At 41.4% G+C, this 18,420-nt stretch overlaps 1 protein-coding gene across 1 annotated transcript in view; it reads right to left on the minus strand.

Moving 5' to 3' along the window:
* Nucleotides 1-18,420, minus strand: part of LOC126456028 (uncharacterized) — a 67,197-nt gene that overhangs the window by 23,251 nt on the left and 25,526 nt on the right. The window contains exon 3 of the mRNA XM_050091783.1: nt 824-971. Within this exon, the coding sequence (XP_049947740.1) occupies nt 824-971 (148 nt within the window). The remainder of the gene's footprint in view (nt 1-823; nt 972-18,420) is intronic.

Genomic DNA, 18,420 nt, shown 5'->3' on the forward strand with positions numbered 1-18,420 from the left:
TAAAAAATTTACAAAATAAATAATTGTAATTAAAATGAAATAATTTTTTGTAATATTTTACACCATCTTGTAACCTATATTTGGTCCTTTCTTCGAGTTTTCCACTTTTTTGGTTTATCTTTTAAGCATTAACTACAATAACCCATAAATACTGACTTTTATATGAATAAAAATATATAAATATAAATAAATAAAAAGACATAGATTTTGACCATCATCTTGGATCCACCATTTTTAAACTTTTTGAACTCTGTCATCATCAGTAACCTCGATAATTCCCTAAAAATTACTTTTATACGTAAAAAAATGATAGCAGTGTACATAGAGCCTGCCATCTTGGGTCCGCCATTTTGTTTTTTTCACTTTTTGATATCATATTCTTAATCAGAAACTTTGTAAACGCTTACATACTAAGTTTGGTACAAATTGAACAACTACTTATATTTTTACCAGCTTTTTGGGATTCTGACCCACTGTGCGGCGGCAGGAAGCACACCAAAAGCTCAGGTAAACGACGCTGGAGCAAGAAATATGCTGAGATCATTTTGAGGAAGTCCATCATAACAATCCCCTGAAGTGATTGTGGAGTACTGCTAAAATTTGTATGATGATGTCAAGAGGCCAATTAGGACCGCGTTCCTTAGTGATTCTTTAGTGTTACAGAAAGAATGATGCATTATCGATATACATTTTTCACGTGTATGTTTTCAAATATTCGACCAACGAATGCCTATGTGGCTCACATGATGTGGAAGGTTTCTTTGCACGTGGACAACGGCTATCTTGCTGCCTGTGTGCGTCCTGCAGCAGTACGCAGTACTACCTGAACTTGGTGACGTTGGAGCGCGTCCAGCCCCGTTCGTAGACATTCCTGAGCCGCAGCTTATAGCTGGCCCCGGGACCGCCGCGCTTCTGCACTACCTCTTTGGCGAAGAACGGGTCGAAGGGCAGCACTCCGTACTCGGGAATTCCTATGGAAAACACAGAAAGAGAATAACGCTATGCTTCATATGAAACACATAAGGGGAGGGGTGGGGGACAAGGAAAGAAGTATGGGAAACCAAAACCACAACAAATTACCATATCTGATACGTTATAGGAAACACGTTGGCAATCAAAACAGCTTCCAGTCGTTTCCGGATGCATAAATACAAGCCCAGTATGAAACTTCCTGGAAGATTGAAACTGTGTGCCGGACCGAGACTCTAACGCGGGACCTTTGCCTTTCGTAGGCTAGTGCTCTACCACTTGCCCGCGAAAGGCAAAGGTCCCGAGTTTGAGTCTCGGTCCGGCACACAGTTTCAATCTGCCAGGACATTTCACATCAGCGTACACTCCGCTGCAGAGTGAAAATCTCATTCAAGTCCAGTATGTTTCCAAGAGAATCTCAAACCATACTTCCCGCAAAATAGGTGCAGGTTCAGGTAACAGTGATATAGGCGGACGGTGAACACGCATCGTTCTCTGCTAAGTAGAGCACAAAACCCCAATAATATTGAGAGATGGTGGCTGTGGAGGCTGGTGAGATGCGACAATTCACCCTCCTGCTCACAACACCTGTGCTGGACGATGAGAGTTGTGGGAACCCTGGTGGTGCCCTGCCACCTTGGAATACGCATTATCACCATAGAGGTACGAACATTGGACCATGGGGTGGACTTGATCTGCCAAATGGTTAAACCATCCTTGGCAGTAATGCGGCCTTACAGAGTAACAATGGGGGCCTATCAAATACCACGATATGGCTGCCTAAATCGTCGCCGAAACCCCTCCATGTTTCAATCCTGGGATTGAAGTTGGGAACAGTGTGAAACGTAACTCATCTGACCAAACGACTTTCTTCCCTTGCTTCGTAGTCTTTATTTTAAAGCTTCTACACTATGTGTTTCCCTTTACTGACATTTGCATCACCGGTGTGTGGTTTAAGAATTCCAACTCGCCCTGCAGTTTCTCGCTTACGGAGCTCCCTTCGTGCCGTATCGGTGCCGTCATGGTTTGCGACTGTGACATTCAGATCTGCAACGACTTTTGCAGCTGCCGTCCTCGCATTTTTCGTCAACCCTCTTCAATGATCGTCTGTCACGATCACTCTACAAAAACTCTCTTCTACATTGTCGATTAGCGGATGATGTTTTCCCGCTTTCCCCACATGCGTTGCTTCTTGAAACACCAAAATTTTGGCTACCTTGGACACGGAAGCATCCACCATACGAGTACCAACAATTTTCCCTCGTTCAAATTCACTGAGTTCCGTCATAATGGATTCATAACTACTCAGAACGCTGTTCTGACCAATATTGACACTTTCAACGTTTTGAGCGGGTTGCACATGTGCCGTTCGTGGTCAAATACAACAGCACAGTCCCAAGGTTTGCCTAGCATCTTCACATATGTTCAAGCACGCATTCTTCGCTGTCTTTTGAAATTTTTCTTCAATTCTTATTTTTCCTATTTCTTCAGAACAATGAATGGAATAGTACCACTGGCTATCACAGGTGAAAAATTTTTAACTTCACTATTGCTAGTTTTCAAAACTAAGAACCAAGCTGAGATAATTCACAATGGATAATATTCGTTAGCTGGAAAATAGTATAATCCAATTTCTCGATCTCATACGCTAGGAACGCCCTTTTGCAACTACATTTTTTGTCTAAGATTTGAGATAAAGACGCACTGTATACTATGATACTCGACGAGAATTTTATCGTGTCTCGTTCCAGGACGATAATCATGTTCTGTGAATCATTTGCTGTCTGCTTTGCGGAGTTACTTTACAGATGTGATCCTTATACAGACATGGGTAGCCTTTAACTTCGGTGATATTAAAACTTAAAAGAAAGGAGTCAGTTCCAAGACTCTTATCATAAGAGGTCTGTCTAAAAAGCACCCGACCTTTGATTTTCCCGCGGAAAATAGAGACGATAGCGCGGCACCACTGTACACATTAAAGGAAGAGACCTTTATGCACATGCGTGAATTTTGTCCCCGCCTTCCAAAGCGTCAGTCGCTGCCTGTCGGACGCTACGTGGGGTGCTACACAACGTTTCGTCGGATTACCGATTCTCTCAAGCTGACTGAACGTGTTGAGCAAAGATACTGCATCAAATTTTGTCAAAAGCTTGGTGATTCTCAAAGCGAAACAATTCGTAAGATTCAGCAGTTGTTTGGAGAATATGCGACGTGTGTAACACAAATTAACAAGAGTTCAACCGATTCAAAAATGGCCACACATCATTGGAGAGTGACCAGCGTTCTGGCAGGGCCCGAGCTGCTCGGGGTGCAGCTGTTCTTGAGAGAGTGCCAAATTTCGTGATGGCAGATCGTCGTTTGACCGTGCAGGAGATTTCCCAACAGGTTGAAGTGAGTAAAGCTTCTGCACATGCAATTTGCACAGGACCTTCTGGACACAGTGATAACTGGAGATAAGTCATGGGTGTATGGGTATGACCCATAAAGAAAATGTCAGTCGTCGCAATGGAAGTATCCCGAGTCTCCAAGGGCGAAGAAAGTGCGGCAGGTGCGAAGAAAAATCAAGGTGATGCTGGCTGTCTTCTTTGATGTCCGTGTAATTTTGCATCACGAATACACACTAGAAGATCAAAATGTGACAAAGGAGTACTATCAAGATGTTCTCCGGCGACTCCGTGACGCAGTTCAGCGAAAAAAAAGCCAGACATGTGGACGGCGAAAACCTGGCAACTACATCACGACAACAACCTCACACATTCATCTAACTTGATCCAAAATTTCTTGGCCAAACATGGAATTACAGCCGTTCGCCAACCTCTCTACTCTCTAGACATGGCTCCACGCGACTTCCGGTTGTTTCCAAAATTGAAGACGCCTCTGAAAGGATCCAGTTTTGAGAGTAGAGAAGAGATAATGTGGAACACGACGACGGAGCTAAACACCATTTCAAAAGAAGACTTCCAGAGGTGTTTCCGGCAATGGAAGGATCGGTGGGCTACGTGTGTGCAAGCACAAGGGGCCTACTTTGAAGGGGAATAGGGTTCTAACCCCGTCAGGCATTCGAAATATTTTTTCTGGCCAAAGGTTGGATACTTTTTAGTCAGGCCTCGTACAAGAGCACACGCAAAGGACTCGTAAGGACATCACACAAGTAATACACTTTTCCGTACTTGCCGATGTAGATCGTAGGTATGTTTACTCATTACGCCATATGTGACGTTAACAGCTGCAATGAAATACTTGTCATCTGCAAGAATGTAATTAATTAATATTTCGAATCACAAATGCATCTGTCAGATGTGTATATTTATTTCGATTGAGATTGTATTTTCGCTCAAAGTCATGTACGAGGCATATTCGTCAAATAATGTCCGATTTTGCGAAAAATGGAAATTTCTGTGAAAATCTGATGGAACTTTGCACCGATGTGTTGAGCAGTGCCTTTCACGTCGCCTTTTCAGTTCAGAGCGCAAAGTGATCACGTAGAAATGCCTAAAACAACAGTGTCTCCCGCCAAGTATGTGGATCTGGCGAGAGATTTCTCCCGAAGCTATGCAGCCCAGATAAAAAAATGTCATGCGTTTCGTTCTTCAAGACATTTCTCAGCCGCATCCTGCAGGGGCAACGAAGACACTCCTGCAGCGTTTTGGATGGGAAGTGTTTGATCACCCACAATACAGCCCTTAATTGTCTCCCTCCGATGTTCATCTCTGCTCACATGAACGTTTGGCTATGAAGGCAACATTTTGGCGCAAACAACGAAAGAAAGACCAGCGTAGAGAATTGGTGGAAAGCACAGGCGGCTGTTTTCTGTGACAATGGTACTGGAAAGTTTCTACAAAGCCACGGCAAATGTCTAAGTCGTAGCGGGGACTATTTAGAGAGGTAGCTATAAGGTGTGGCTAACTGTTGAGAGTAAATAATTTTTTATTTTCATTGTGGTTTCCATTTTGTGGCCCATCGGACCTTACTTTCCGAACAGCCCTCGTATTACGTGTAAATCATCTTCGAAAATTCTACAGCCCACAACAGCAGAGAGTGAGCACTTCAGGCAGTAGTCTTTCTTTTTTTCAAAATTTGACCTCTTAGAACCTAAGATTCTTTTGCCTCTTATCTTACCAGGACTTTTATATACTTTGGCTGTTTTTTGTTGTTGGATAGGAAATTTTTTATTATTGATCAGTCGCTTGAAATTTTCCCTGTTTTATATGGTGTCTTCTGTGATGTTACATTTTTTTCAATCTCTTCTTGTCTCTTGTAGGCAAGACGTGGATTTTTTAAATTTGGAAATTAAATTACAAAATTTTCTTTGTTAGCCTGTTGCCATTCATTTTATGAAACATTAATCTCCTCTTCCCAACTGTGTATGAAATTGTCTCTATGTTTCTGTATAAATTTTCATTTCTCCCATTCGTCCAGTTGTTATTTTTTGCTTTGAGGCTCTACATTTTTTTCAGTAATTTCCGTTCCTTTTTCTTGTCCACTTATTTTATTCATTGTAAGGCAGTGACTACTGTATAGTGATTTCTGTTTAATTACTGTTGCGCAGTGTTTAACTTCTGCTCGGAGTGATAGTGATCTTTTATTATATGGGTTTTGGGTGAGTTTTTATGCTAATTCCAGTTTCCTTGACCTTTCCTTATTTGTGGTGTTATCTAATCGATTTGATTGTATCAGTTCTCCCAAATACTTAAGCTTATCAATTCTTTTGATGTTTCCGTCTTGTGCTTCCACATTTTTTCTTTGTTGTACTTATGTTCAATGTGTTCAGTTCTTTTGCTCGATATTTACTATCCGATTTTAGCTTCAATTTTGGGAAGTGTTTCTCTCATTATCTTCGCGTCTGTTTTGTACTTCGAAATTGTTGCAATATCGTAAGCAAAAGCGAGACACTTCATCACGAATCTCCCTATTCCTTGTCGTACATACATTTCTTCGATGTTTATCTCTTGTACGACTTTATCACACGCTCTCATGACCTGATATAAGAGCAGATTGAAGAGAACATCGCCCTGCCGAACACTTCTGAAGGTTACAGAAACTTCTCCTAGGAATTTAACTTATGAAGTTGTGTCTCTGAGTGTCTGTTCGACTAACTATCTTGCGGTTTTGTTGATATCTGATTCTTCCAGTGTTTAAGAACAGTTAATGTCTACAGAATTAAAGGATTTTTTGGAAACAAAGAATGTAATGCCTCTGTAGAGGTTCCGCGTTGTTCTAAACCTGAGGATTGTCTCAAAGTTAAAAATATTGTCTGGACATGATCTACTTTTTCTGAAACCTTCTTGGTGCTCTGCTTGGCCTTCTGTCTTATTCAGTAGAACTTTGGATATAATTTTTTAGGCGGCTGGAAGTAGAGATATCCCTCGGTAATCGTTGATATCTGTTCTGTCTCCGCTCTTATGGATTAAGGCTTGATAGCAGCCATTTTTAATGCAGTAAAGGGAGGAAAAAAGCACTGTGAGAAGAGTCACTCACAACAGCACATCCATGAGGGTTCTTGCTGACAGCGAACGAAAAGGCACGAGCCAAGAGAAGGAACAATGTAGCAGTTACTGATAGCCATAGCAGATTAGATTTGTAAATTCTTGCCGCTCTCTCCAATTTTGATAGTAATTACAGCCACCTAAAATTATTTCAGTATTCCTGGAGAAAGAAAACTGGCGTTCTACGGATCGGAGCGTGGAATGTCAGATCCCTTAATCGGGCAGGTAGGTTAGAAAGATTAAAAAGGGAAATGGATAGGTTGAAGTTAGATATAGTGGGAATTAGTGAAGTTCGGTGGCAGGAGGAACAAGACTTCTGGTCAGGTGACTACAGGGTTATAAACAAAAAGTCAAATAGGGGTAATGCAGGAGTAGGTTTAATAATGAATAGGAAAATAGGAATGCGGGTAAGCTACTACAAACAGCATAGTGAACGCATTATTGTGGCCAAGATAGATACGAAGCCCACACCTACTACAGTAGTACAAGTTTATATGCCAACTAGCTCTGCAGATCACGAAGAAATTGAAGAAATGTATGATGAAATAAAAGAAATTATTCAGATAGTGAAGGGAGACGAAAATTTAATAGTGATGGGTGACTGGAATTCGAGTGTAGGAAAAGGGAGAGAAGGAAACGTAGTAGGTGAATATGGATTGGGGCTAAGAAATGAAAGAGGAAGCCGCCTGATAGAATTTTGCACAGAGCACAACTTAATCATAGCTAACACTTGGTTTAAGAGTCATGATAGAAGGTTGTATACATGGAAGAACCCTGGAGATACTAAAAGGTATCAGATAGATTATATAATGGTAAGACAGAGATTTAGGAACCAGGTTTTAAATTGTAAGACATTTCCAGGGGCAGATGTGGACTCTGACCACAATCTATTGGTTATGAGCTGTAGATTAAAACTAAAGAAACTACAAAAAGGTGGGAATTTAAGATGGAACCTGGATAAACTGAAAGAACCAGAGGTTGTAGAGAGTTTCAGGGAGAGCATAAGGGAACAATTGAAAGGAATGGGGGAAAGAAATACAGTAGAAGAAGAATGGGTAGCTCTGAGGGATGAAGTAGTGAAGGCAGCAGACGATCAAGTAGGTAAAAAGAAGAGGGTTAGTAGAAATCCTTGGGTAACAGAAGAAATATTGAATTTAATTGATGAAAGGAGAAAATATAAAAATGCAGTAAATGAAACAGGCAAAAAGGAATACAAACGTCTCAAAAATGAGATTGACAGGAAGTGCAAAATGGCTAAGCAGGGATGGCTAGAGGACAAATGTAAGGATGTAGAGGCTTATCTCACTTGGGGCAAGATAGATACTGCCTACAGGAAAATTAAAGAGACCTTTGGAGATAAGAGAACCACATGTATGAACATCAAGAGCTCAGATGGAAACCCAGTTCTAAGCAAAGAAGGGAAAGCAGAAAGGTGAAGAGTTTGACAGAGCACTGAAGGACCTGAGTCGAAACAAGGCCCCCGGAGTAGACAACATTCCATTGGAACTACTGACGGCCTTGGGAGAGCCAGTCCTGACAAAACTCTACCATCTCGTGAGCAAGATGTATGAAACAGGCGAAATACCCTCAGACTTCAAGAAGAATATAATAATTCCAATCCCAAAGAAAGCAGGTGTTGACAGATGTGAAAATTACCGAACAATCAGTTTAATAAGCCACAGCTGCAAAGTACTAACACGAATTCTTTACAGACGAATGGAAAAACTAGTAGAAGCCGACCTCGGGGAAGATCAGTTTGGATTCCGTAGAAATACTGGAACACGTGAGGCAATACTGACCTTACGACTTATCTTAGAAGAAAGATTAAGGAAAGGCAAACCTACGTTTCTAGCATTTGTAGACTTAGAGAAAGCTTTTGACAATATTGACTGGAATACCCTCTTTCAAATTCTAAGGGTGGCAGGGGTAAAATACAGGGAGCGAAAGGCTATTTACAACTTATACAGACACCAGATGGCAGTTATAAGAGTTGAGGGACATGAAAGGGAAGCAGTGGTTGGGAAGGTAGTAAGACAGGGTTGTAGCCTCTCCCCGATGTTATTCAATCTCTATATTGAGCAAGCAGTAAAGGAAACAAAAGAAAAATTTGGAGTAGGTATTAAAATCCACGGAGAAGAAATAAAATCTTTGAGGTTCGCCGATGACATTGTAATTCTGTCAGAGACAGCAAAGAACTTGGAAGAGCAGTCGAACGGAATGGATGGTGTCTTGAAGGGAGGATATAAGATGAACATCAACAAAAGCAAAACGAGGATAATGGAATGTAGTCGAGTTAAGTCGGGTGATGCTGAGGGTATTAGATTAGGAAATGAGACACTTAAAGTAGTAAAGAAGTTTTGCTATTTGGGGAGCAAAATAACTGATGATGGTCGAAGTAGAGAGGATATAAAATGTAGACTGGCAATGGCAAGGAAAGCGTTTCTGAAGAAGAGAAATTTGTTAACATCGAGTATAGATTTATGTGTCAGGAAGTCGTTTCTGAAAGTATTTGTATGGAGTGTAGCCATGTATGGAAGTGAAACATGGACAATAAATAGTTTGGACAAGAAGAGAATAGAAGCTTTCGAAATGTGGTGCTACAGGAGAATGCTGAAGATTAGATGGGTAGATCACATAACTAATGAGGAAGTATTGAATAGGATTGGGGAGAAGAGAAGTTTGTGGCACAACTTGACCAGAAGAAGGGATCGGTTGGTAGGACATGTTCTGAGGCATCAAGGGATCACCAATTTAGTATTGGAGGGCAGCGTGGAGGGTAAAAATCGTAGGGGGAGACCAAGGGATGAATACACTAAGCAGATTCAGAAGGATGTAGGTTGCAGTAGGTACTGGGAGATGAAGAAGCTTGCACAGGATAGAGTAGCATGGAGAGCTGCATCAAACCAGTCTCAGGACTGAAGACCACAACAACAACAACAACAACATTCCTATTCAATATTACCAACAATCAGTTGTATTATAGTTATTTCAGTACGTTATTTTAGAGTAGTCTGTAACCAGTTTTACAATTTTTGTTAAAATATATTTGAGATGTCCTGTTGCTTCATGTTAGCCAAACTGTTAATTGTCGTTAACGACATTGCATCTCATCGTTGAATTTCTTGTTAATATGGTAAGTATTTTTTAGTAATTAATATTTCTAGCATTACTTCACGGACTGTGCGGATGTACTGAATGAGAGAGTTGATATGAAAGTGTCGATAAATGGCCCTTTTACTTCAATGTAATGGTTCATTATCTAACTATTTCTTGTAGAACTTTGATTCTGAATTCTGGTTAATTTGAACTTTGTGAGAATTAGTTGTATTAATGATGCTGTTGAAAGCCATCATTTATTTAATCTATAACACTAATGAATGGCTGAGAAACGTTAGTCGGTATACGAGGTGTGTGAGAAAAGTAACGAGACTGGCAGCACTGCCAAAGATCTGGAAACGCTTTGTTGTTCTATTTGTGTAGATCGGTGTGTTCGGCCCTTGCATATGCTCAGTCCGAGTTTCAGCTCCGTACGTCCATCAGGTGATTTTTGAGAGCGCCAGCAGTAAAGTTTGAAGAGTGAAATTTAGAGCAACGTTATGCAATCAAGTTTTGTCTTGAACATTGGAATCCGCGAGTATGACCTTTGAAGGTCTGCGGTGAATATTCATTATGACAAGTTTTTCCCAAGAAAAAACGATGTCTGGAAAGCCGAAACCATATTACAGACGAATATCGCTCATGGAAATCTTCAACTTCAAAAGCCGACGAAAACATTGAACATGTGTGTAACGGATGACCTGGTGAACTTAAACATTTTCACTGTACATCAAAATTGGCCGAGAAATCCCACATGCGAAAATGGTGCTGAGAAACGTCACAACTGAGCAGAAGGACAAGCGAAGAAACGTGTGCGTTGATCTTCTTGGGAGGATTGCCAATGACTACGAATGGTTCAGTCGTGTGATCACACAGGTGACGAATTTTGCAATTTTTAGCACGATCCTCTGACAAAGCAGCAAAGTGCGAAGTGGTACACTGAGACATCTCCTTGATCGAGAAAGCTCAAATGAGCAAATCAAAGATCAAAACAAGGCTGATTTACTTTTTGGGCAAAAGGGATATCATGCATAAAGAATTTGTTCCTTCGGGACAACCTGTCAACCAAGTGTGTTTCTAAGATAAAGGCTCAGGAAAAGGATTAATTGCGTGGAACCAGACGATGCAGACAAGTAGACGCTGCATCGTGACAACGCCCCATATCACACGACCACGGCCACCACAGAATATTTGACCTCCAGAGGAAATCCTGGTGTTCCACAGCCCTCCTGTTCACCTGGTCTGAGTCAATGTGACTTTTTTCTTTCCCCAAAATTGAAAAATGTCTTAAAAGGGTGTCATTTTGGGACTATTGTGACCGACATATTAATGGCCCTACCAGCTGAAGCTTTTCAGTGCTGCACCTATGGTCTAGGGGCAGCGTCTTTGATTATTAATCAAAACGTGATCAGTCCTGGCTTCGAAGTCCGCCAGCTCTTAAATTTTGATTAATAATCAGCTTAGGCAGCCGAAGACTTTCGGCATAAGTAGTCACCCTCATTCTGTCAATGGCCGGGCAGAGGTTCCGGGCACTCTCTTGTCTTTGGGGTGGGAAACTGCCCCTGAAGGCGGAAGAATCACCAATGAGCAATGGCATGAAGACAAAGAAGGCAGTGGAAACAACAGCATTAAACACATAACGTCTATCCACAGGTCAAATGGCCTGTTACTGAAAAAGCGTCATGATGATCTCTCCATTGGCAAAAGATGCAGTAATAGTCCCCCATTCAGACATCCGGGTGGGAATGCCAAGTTGGAGATGACCATGAGAAAAACATTCAATAACCAATAAAAGGGTATTCGGCCAACCGGGATGTGGAACGTCAGAAACTTGAGCGTGGCAGGGAAGCTAGAAAATCTGAAAAGGGAAACGCAAAGGCTCAATCTTGATATAGTAGGGGTAAGTGATGTGAAACAGAAAGAGCCGGCCGCGGTGGTCTAGCGGTTGTAGGCGCTCAGTCCGGAACCGCGCGACTCCTACGGTCGCAGGTTCGAATTCTGCCTCGGACATGGATGTGGGTGATGTCCTTAGGTTAGTTAGGTTTAAGTAGTTCTAAGTTCTAGGGGATTGATGACCACAGATGTTAAGTCCCATAGTGGTCAGAGCCATTTGAACCATTTTTTGAAACAGAAAGAAGAGAAAGATTTATGGTCAAATGAGTATAGGGTAATGTCAACAGCAGCAAAAAATGATATAACGGAAGTTGGATTCTTTGTGAGTAGGAAGGTAGGGCAGAGAGTGTGATACTGTGAACAGTTCAGTGATACGGCCGTTCTTACCAGAATCAACAGCAAACATATAACGACAAATATAGTTCACGTATTCGTGCCGACCTCGCAAGCTGAAGATGAAGAAATAGAGAAAGTGCATGAAGATATCAAAAAAGTAACACAATATGTAAAGGGAGATGAAAATCTAATAGTCATGAGGGATTGGAATGTAGTAGCAGAAACGGTTACAGGAGAATACGTGCTTCGGTAAAAAAATGAGAGAGGAGAGAGAATAATAGAGTTCTGTAATAAACTTCAGCTGGTAATAGCAAATATTCTATTCAAGAATCACAAGAGTGGGAGGTATACTTGGAAAAAGCCGTATGACAGAGGAAGATTTCAGTTCGATTACATCATGGTCATACAGAGATTCCGAAATCAGACACTGGATTGTACGGCGTACCCAGGAGCAGAGATAGATCACAGTGTAGCAGTGATGGAAAGGAGGCTGAAGTTTAAGCGAATAGTCAGGAAGAACCAATACGCAAATAACTAGGGTATGGAAATCCTAAGTTTTCTAAGGCTGTAGATACAGCAGTGAGGAATAGCTCAGTAGGCAGTGCAGTTGAAGAGGAATTGACCTCTCTAAAAAGGCCAGTCAGTGAAGTTAGAATGGAAAACATAGGTACAAAGAAGGTAACTGCGAAGAGACCACGTGTAATAGAACAGATAATTCCGTTTATCGATGAAAGGAGGAAGTACAAAAATGTACTGGAAAATACAGGAATACAGAAATTCAAGTCACTGAGGAATGAAATAAATAGGGAGTGCAGGGAAGCTAAGACGAAATAGCTGCGTAAAAATGTGAAGAAATCGAAAAAGAAATCATTGTCGGAAGGACTGACTCAGCATACAGGAAACTCAAAATAATCTTCGGTGAAACTGGAAGCAGGGGCGGTAACATCAAGAGTGCGAGAAAAGGCTACCTTGAAGGCCTCTATGATGGGGAAGATTTGTCTGATATGATACAAGAAGAAAGAGGAGTCGATCTAGAACAGATAGGGAATCCAGTATTAGAATCTGAATTTATAAGAGCTTTGGAGTACTTAAGAGCAAATAAGGGGGAAGGGGTGTATAACATTCCATCAGAATTTCTAAAATTGTTGGGGAAGTAGCAACAAAACGATTATTCACGTTGTTGTGTAGAATGCGTGACTCTGGCGACATACCATCTGACATTCGGTAAAATGTCATCCGCACAATTTCGAAGACTGCAGGAGCTGACTAGAGTGAGAAATATCGGTCAGCCAGCTTAACAGCTCATGCATCCAAGTTGCTGACAAATATAATATACAGCAGAATAGAAAAGAAAATTGCGGATGTGTTAAATGACGATCAGGTTGGCTTTAAGAAAGGTAAAGACACCAGAAAGGCAATTCTGACGTTGTAGTTGATAGTGCGAGTAGGGCTAAAGAAAAATCAAGGTCTTTCATAGAATCTGTTGGCCTGGAAAAGGCGTTCGACAACGTAAAATGGCTCAAGATGTTTGAAATTCTAAGAAAAATAGTGGAAAGCTATAGGGAGAGATGGGTAATGTATCTATAAGAGATAAGAGGGAACAATACGAGTGGACGACCAAGAACGAAGTGGTGGGATTAAAAAGGGTGTAAGACAGGAATGCAGTCTTTCGCCCCTAATGTTCAATCTGTACATCGAAGAAGGAAACGAAAATAAAAGAAAGGTTCAGGGGTGGCATTAAAATTCAAGGTGAAAGGATATCAATGATACGATTCTCTTGCTATCCTGAGTGAAAATGGAGAAGAATTACATGATCTGCTGAATAGAATGAACAGTTTAAAGAGAGCAGGATATGTATTGAGAGTAAATCGAAGAAAGACGAAAGAAATGAGTGGTAGTAGAAATGAGAACAGTGAGAAACTTAATATCAGGATTGATGGTCACGAAGTAGATAAAGTTAACATTTGAATTCTACTACCCAGGCAGCAAACTATTCAGTGATGGACGGAGCAAGGAGGACATCAAAAGCAGACTAGCGTTGGCAATAAGGGCATTCCTGGCAAAGAGAAGTCTACTAGTATCAAACATAGGCCATAAGTGGAGGAAGAAATTTCTGAGAATGTACGTCTCGAACACAGCATTGTATGTCAGCAGCATCGACCATGGAAAACCGGAACAGAAAAGAATGGAAACATTTGAGATGTGGTACTACAGCCAAACGTTGAAAATTAGATAGACTCATAATGTAAGGAATGAGGAGGTTCTGCACAGAATCGGAGAGGAAAGGTATATACGGGAAACACTAACAAGGAGAAGGGACAGGATGATAGGACATCTGTTAAGACACCAGGGAATGACTTCCATAGGACTAGAAGGAGCTGTAGAGGACAAAAACTGTAGGGGAAGACAGAGATTGGAATAAATTCAGCAAATAATTGAGGATGTGGGTTGCAAGTGCTACTCTAAGATGAAGAGGTTGGCACTGGTGATGAATTCGTGGCGGGCTGCATCAAACCAGTCAGAAGACTGATAGCTCAAAAAGAAAACAAAAAATACAAGACTGAGAACAACGTCTGAAGAGGACAATACTGTTGCTCGAAAAAATTAAGACTTTGGTAGACAAAAAGGTCGGTCTCATTACTTTCCTCATACACCTCGTAGATAAAGTACCTGTAGATGCGTTGACAATAGCATATTTAAGGAAGAGTAATTTATTTAAATATCTACAGCGAGACCATGACAAGTAGAGACTCTGTCTTTAACTAATGATGCGCATAATGTTGAACTGGTACTCAGTTTGAAAGAGTGACGCTATGATTCTCTATGATCTCTGTAAGCTGGCAGTTATAGTTATCTGCCAAACTGCTGGTGTTGTGCAATCTGTAACATTTCTTTCTTGTAAGTATGGTATTTCGTTCCAGTATATGATAGCGGCTGGATTAACTACTCAGCAGAAAAAAGGGAGCATCATGTTGGCGGGTACAACAAACACAATCAGATAGATATATGGGAAAGCAACACAGTTGTATTGTTTAAACCGATGAGAAGTAAAGAGAAAGTAAATCACTTATAAAATATCGGTAGCGTCCACTGTACAGGAAAGGCATTGGTTCGTATGATTCTCGCAAAGATTCTGCTGAACATTTGAATACTGTCCAACACTCTCACACATAAGGTAATAAGCGTAATTATCATGGTTTCTAACACTAGCCTGCTATTAACTTGAAGGACAAATTTTGGTGCATAGCAAACCTGCGCCGAAGGATAAAGAAAACGTTATAAGAGCAAGAGGGCTTAGCAGGGATAAGAAATGTGGAGAACTGAACACCCGGCATACTCCTATTTGCATTGCCTGCGAGCTGTTGACGAAAATCAGTGGCACCCGGCGTCGTAGGAGCGTCCGATTACGAATAACCCCGTGGCTTGGGTCGTCAAGATTAATGTCCCGTACGACAAGGCTTAACGCGACAAGGAATACTTCATTTCATCAGCCTGTCAACACTTGCGAATAACATCTGTCAAAAACAGCAAAAATGGGCGCCCTATGCTAAGACAATTGGCCTAACGGTCTATCTCCTTGTCCTATAGAGGGCGACTCGTATATACCATGATCATCCCGAAGTGAGGGAGGCAGCAAGTAAAGGGGAGCTAAACTGTGCTCGAAGTTTTATCGACTCAGTGTGAGGAAAAAAAAAACAAGAGACTGCCCAAATCTGCATGTTATCAACTACATCGTGACCAAGGTACCAGAGTATTTCTCCATCCCACACAAGGTGCGAGAACGGCCGTTGAAAAATGCCTTTAGTTGGCACCCCCTGTGGACGTCACCTGGTGTAGGGGAGCTTCTAAGTAGCCGCTTTCGACTTGGGTAACGGTCTCTCCATCTTAGCTACATTCCTTGTGGTTTTTCATTAAATATTTAACGGCTGATGCTATCAAAATGAGCTTTCGGTTACAGCTACTCCTGTATCTGAGGAAGTTATTGATAGCTCTTCTTGCTCTTTCTAGTATAACTGAAAGTATAAAATTCGCCCATTATGTTTTAATGGATCTAAACTAATTATTACACGAAAAATTAAGTTACATAAAGATTTACATATAATTGTTGCTGGTTGCTGATGTGATTGTTTACGGAAATCTCTCGATATCTGTGGTGTTACAATACTAATTCGATTCCCAAGATGTTAACAGATAGGTCCTACCTTCAACATCAGGATTAAATTTTGTACGTATAACTCCATCACAGCGATCTGAAAACCATTATTATATCTGTGGTGATTTGTGGTAGACCGCAAAAATTATGGCACGTTCGATGAAATCGAATTTAATCATACCCTTCTGATTCCCATGCCATTACAGACAATAAGTACGAGGGTTGTCCAGAAAGTAAGTTCTGATCGTTCGTGAAATGGACACCACAGTGAAAACCCGATGAAGCTTTGCACAGATGTGTTGCGTAGTGTCTCTAGTGTCATCGTCGATCGCATCAAGACGCTCTTTTGAGATGTGAGCGCACTGTGAGCGAGTAAAGGTGCCTAGGACAACGATGTCTCCCGCCAAGTAGGAGGGCCCGCTGAGAGGCTTTGCATTAATGAATGCAGCCCACCTAACAAAACTGCCATGCACTTCCGTCTTTATGGCAATTCTCAGCCGCACTCTGCAGGGGGAGTGAAGACGCTTCTTCAGCCTTTTGGATGGGAGGTGTGCGATCACCCACAACACAGTCCTAATTGGCTCGTCCTAAGTATCATCCCTGTTCACATCAAACGCTGGATACGAAGACAACACTTGGGCGCATGCTACGCGCTACAGAGCAGCGTAGAGAATTATCGGAAAGCACAGACGGCTGCCTTATATGACGATGGCCTTGGAAATTTGGTATAACGCTAAGACAAATGTCTAAGTCGGAGCGGCGACTATGTAGAGAAGTACCTGGAAGGTGTAGCTAACTCTTGCAAATAAAATGTTTCTGATTTTCACTGTGGTTGTCATTTAGTGACCGATCGGAACTTACTTTCTGGACAACCCTCGTATTATGCACCATTGACAAGAGACATCTATTTTGCAACGTGCTTTATGACACACTCTCATCTTTATTTATTATAATTACTCAGGACGACTTTACTGAAATTTGGTGTGTCCAGTAGTGAAATTATTGCTCCCATGCGACTATGTATGCGTTGTGAAGTAGGCAGGGAACGGAACGTGGGTGTCAAAATGGTTTCGTAATCCGTTAAAAGACCATGTCTATGGTTGGTATGGTTGTTCAAATGTATGTTACTCGAATCTGAACTGGAGACTTATACGCAATGCAATGTGTCACCTGCTGTGACATTATAAGTAGTTACTCAGCCACGTCATTGGCGTCTGACTGAACGAGTTGATGTATCGTCAGCTTCTGCGGCCCAGCCGTGGTGGAAGATGAGGGACTCGTTGAGTGACGGTAATCAAATGTAACGCCACTTATCTTCCAGAATGATCCAATCGACTGACAACTGACTAGGGGCGAGTGACGACAGAATTTAGACACCCGAATTAGGATATGCCTGAACTAAATCACAAAAGGAACAAAGAAAACTCAAGTACCGTAAACGATACTGTGGTGGCAGTAGTACCAAGCTGAGGGTCTGAGGAATGAATACAGTTTAGTGCTAAGAAATGCTCTGTATGGGCTGCGGTGTAGGAAACGCTCGTGGAAGCATGGTGATGTGGTCAATAATTAGAGTGATTCCTGAAAACATCATGCAGTTTTTGCAAACAAAAAAAAGCGCTGTCGAATGATATCAGACGATCGGAAGATACACACAAATTCAAACGCGGTCCTAAATACAAGGACCATCCACTAATGAGATAATTATTACTGAGATGTTCTCTGTATACCTAATACCTCAGTATCATGAATACATATTAAGATCTGACATAAATTAATAAACAAGTTGACCAGAAACAGTCTGAAACGCTTGTAAGGGCGTTGCAGGGGAATTTGTGCTAAGAAATAATTGTTAACAAAATAATTCGATTCGTTGCAGCGTTTCTGAGTTATTTTCCATCGAAGTTAGCCAATCAAGTTGTCGTAAAATCAAGAAGCCCGTCAGAGACAAAGTCGCCAAACGTGTTCTTCGTTTCGCTTCATGAAACCGAACAAACGTAGTTTCTATCCAGCTAGCTTAATTTTTTTTTATTTCCGAAATAGTCACACTTCAAGCAGTAATTAACATTTCAACAAGTGGTAGGTCAGGGGCGCACAGATGTATGTGCATTACCGCATTTTTTCGCGTGTTGCTAAATAACTCGGAAACGGCGCAATGCATCGAATTTTTTTAACTGTTGTTTTTCGGAAACTCCCCTACATTACCTTTACGAGCCTTTCAGACTGTTTCTGACCACCCTGTATAATAAAATAATCATGTGGTATTAATGGCCGGCAGAACACGTCTGGGATTCTCCCGCTGCCAGATGCAAGTCTTTCTGTTTGCCGCCACTAAGGTGACGTACTCGTCGAGGAAGGTGAGATGGAATGATTGGGACGACATAAACACCCAGTTGTAGACCGAAGAAAATATCAGACCCGGCCGGAAGCTGTGGGCGATTTCATTTGGTAACAGCAACGTAATTACGGGTAAGTATTCTTAAAATTTCA

The sequence above is a fragment of the Schistocerca serialis genome, chromosome 2, assembly GCF_023864345.2.
Source record: "Schistocerca serialis cubense isolate TAMUIC-IGC-003099 chromosome 2, iqSchSeri2.2, whole genome shotgun sequence".
NCBI classification, from domain to species: domain Eukaryota; kingdom Metazoa; phylum Arthropoda; class Insecta; order Orthoptera; family Acrididae; genus Schistocerca; species Schistocerca serialis.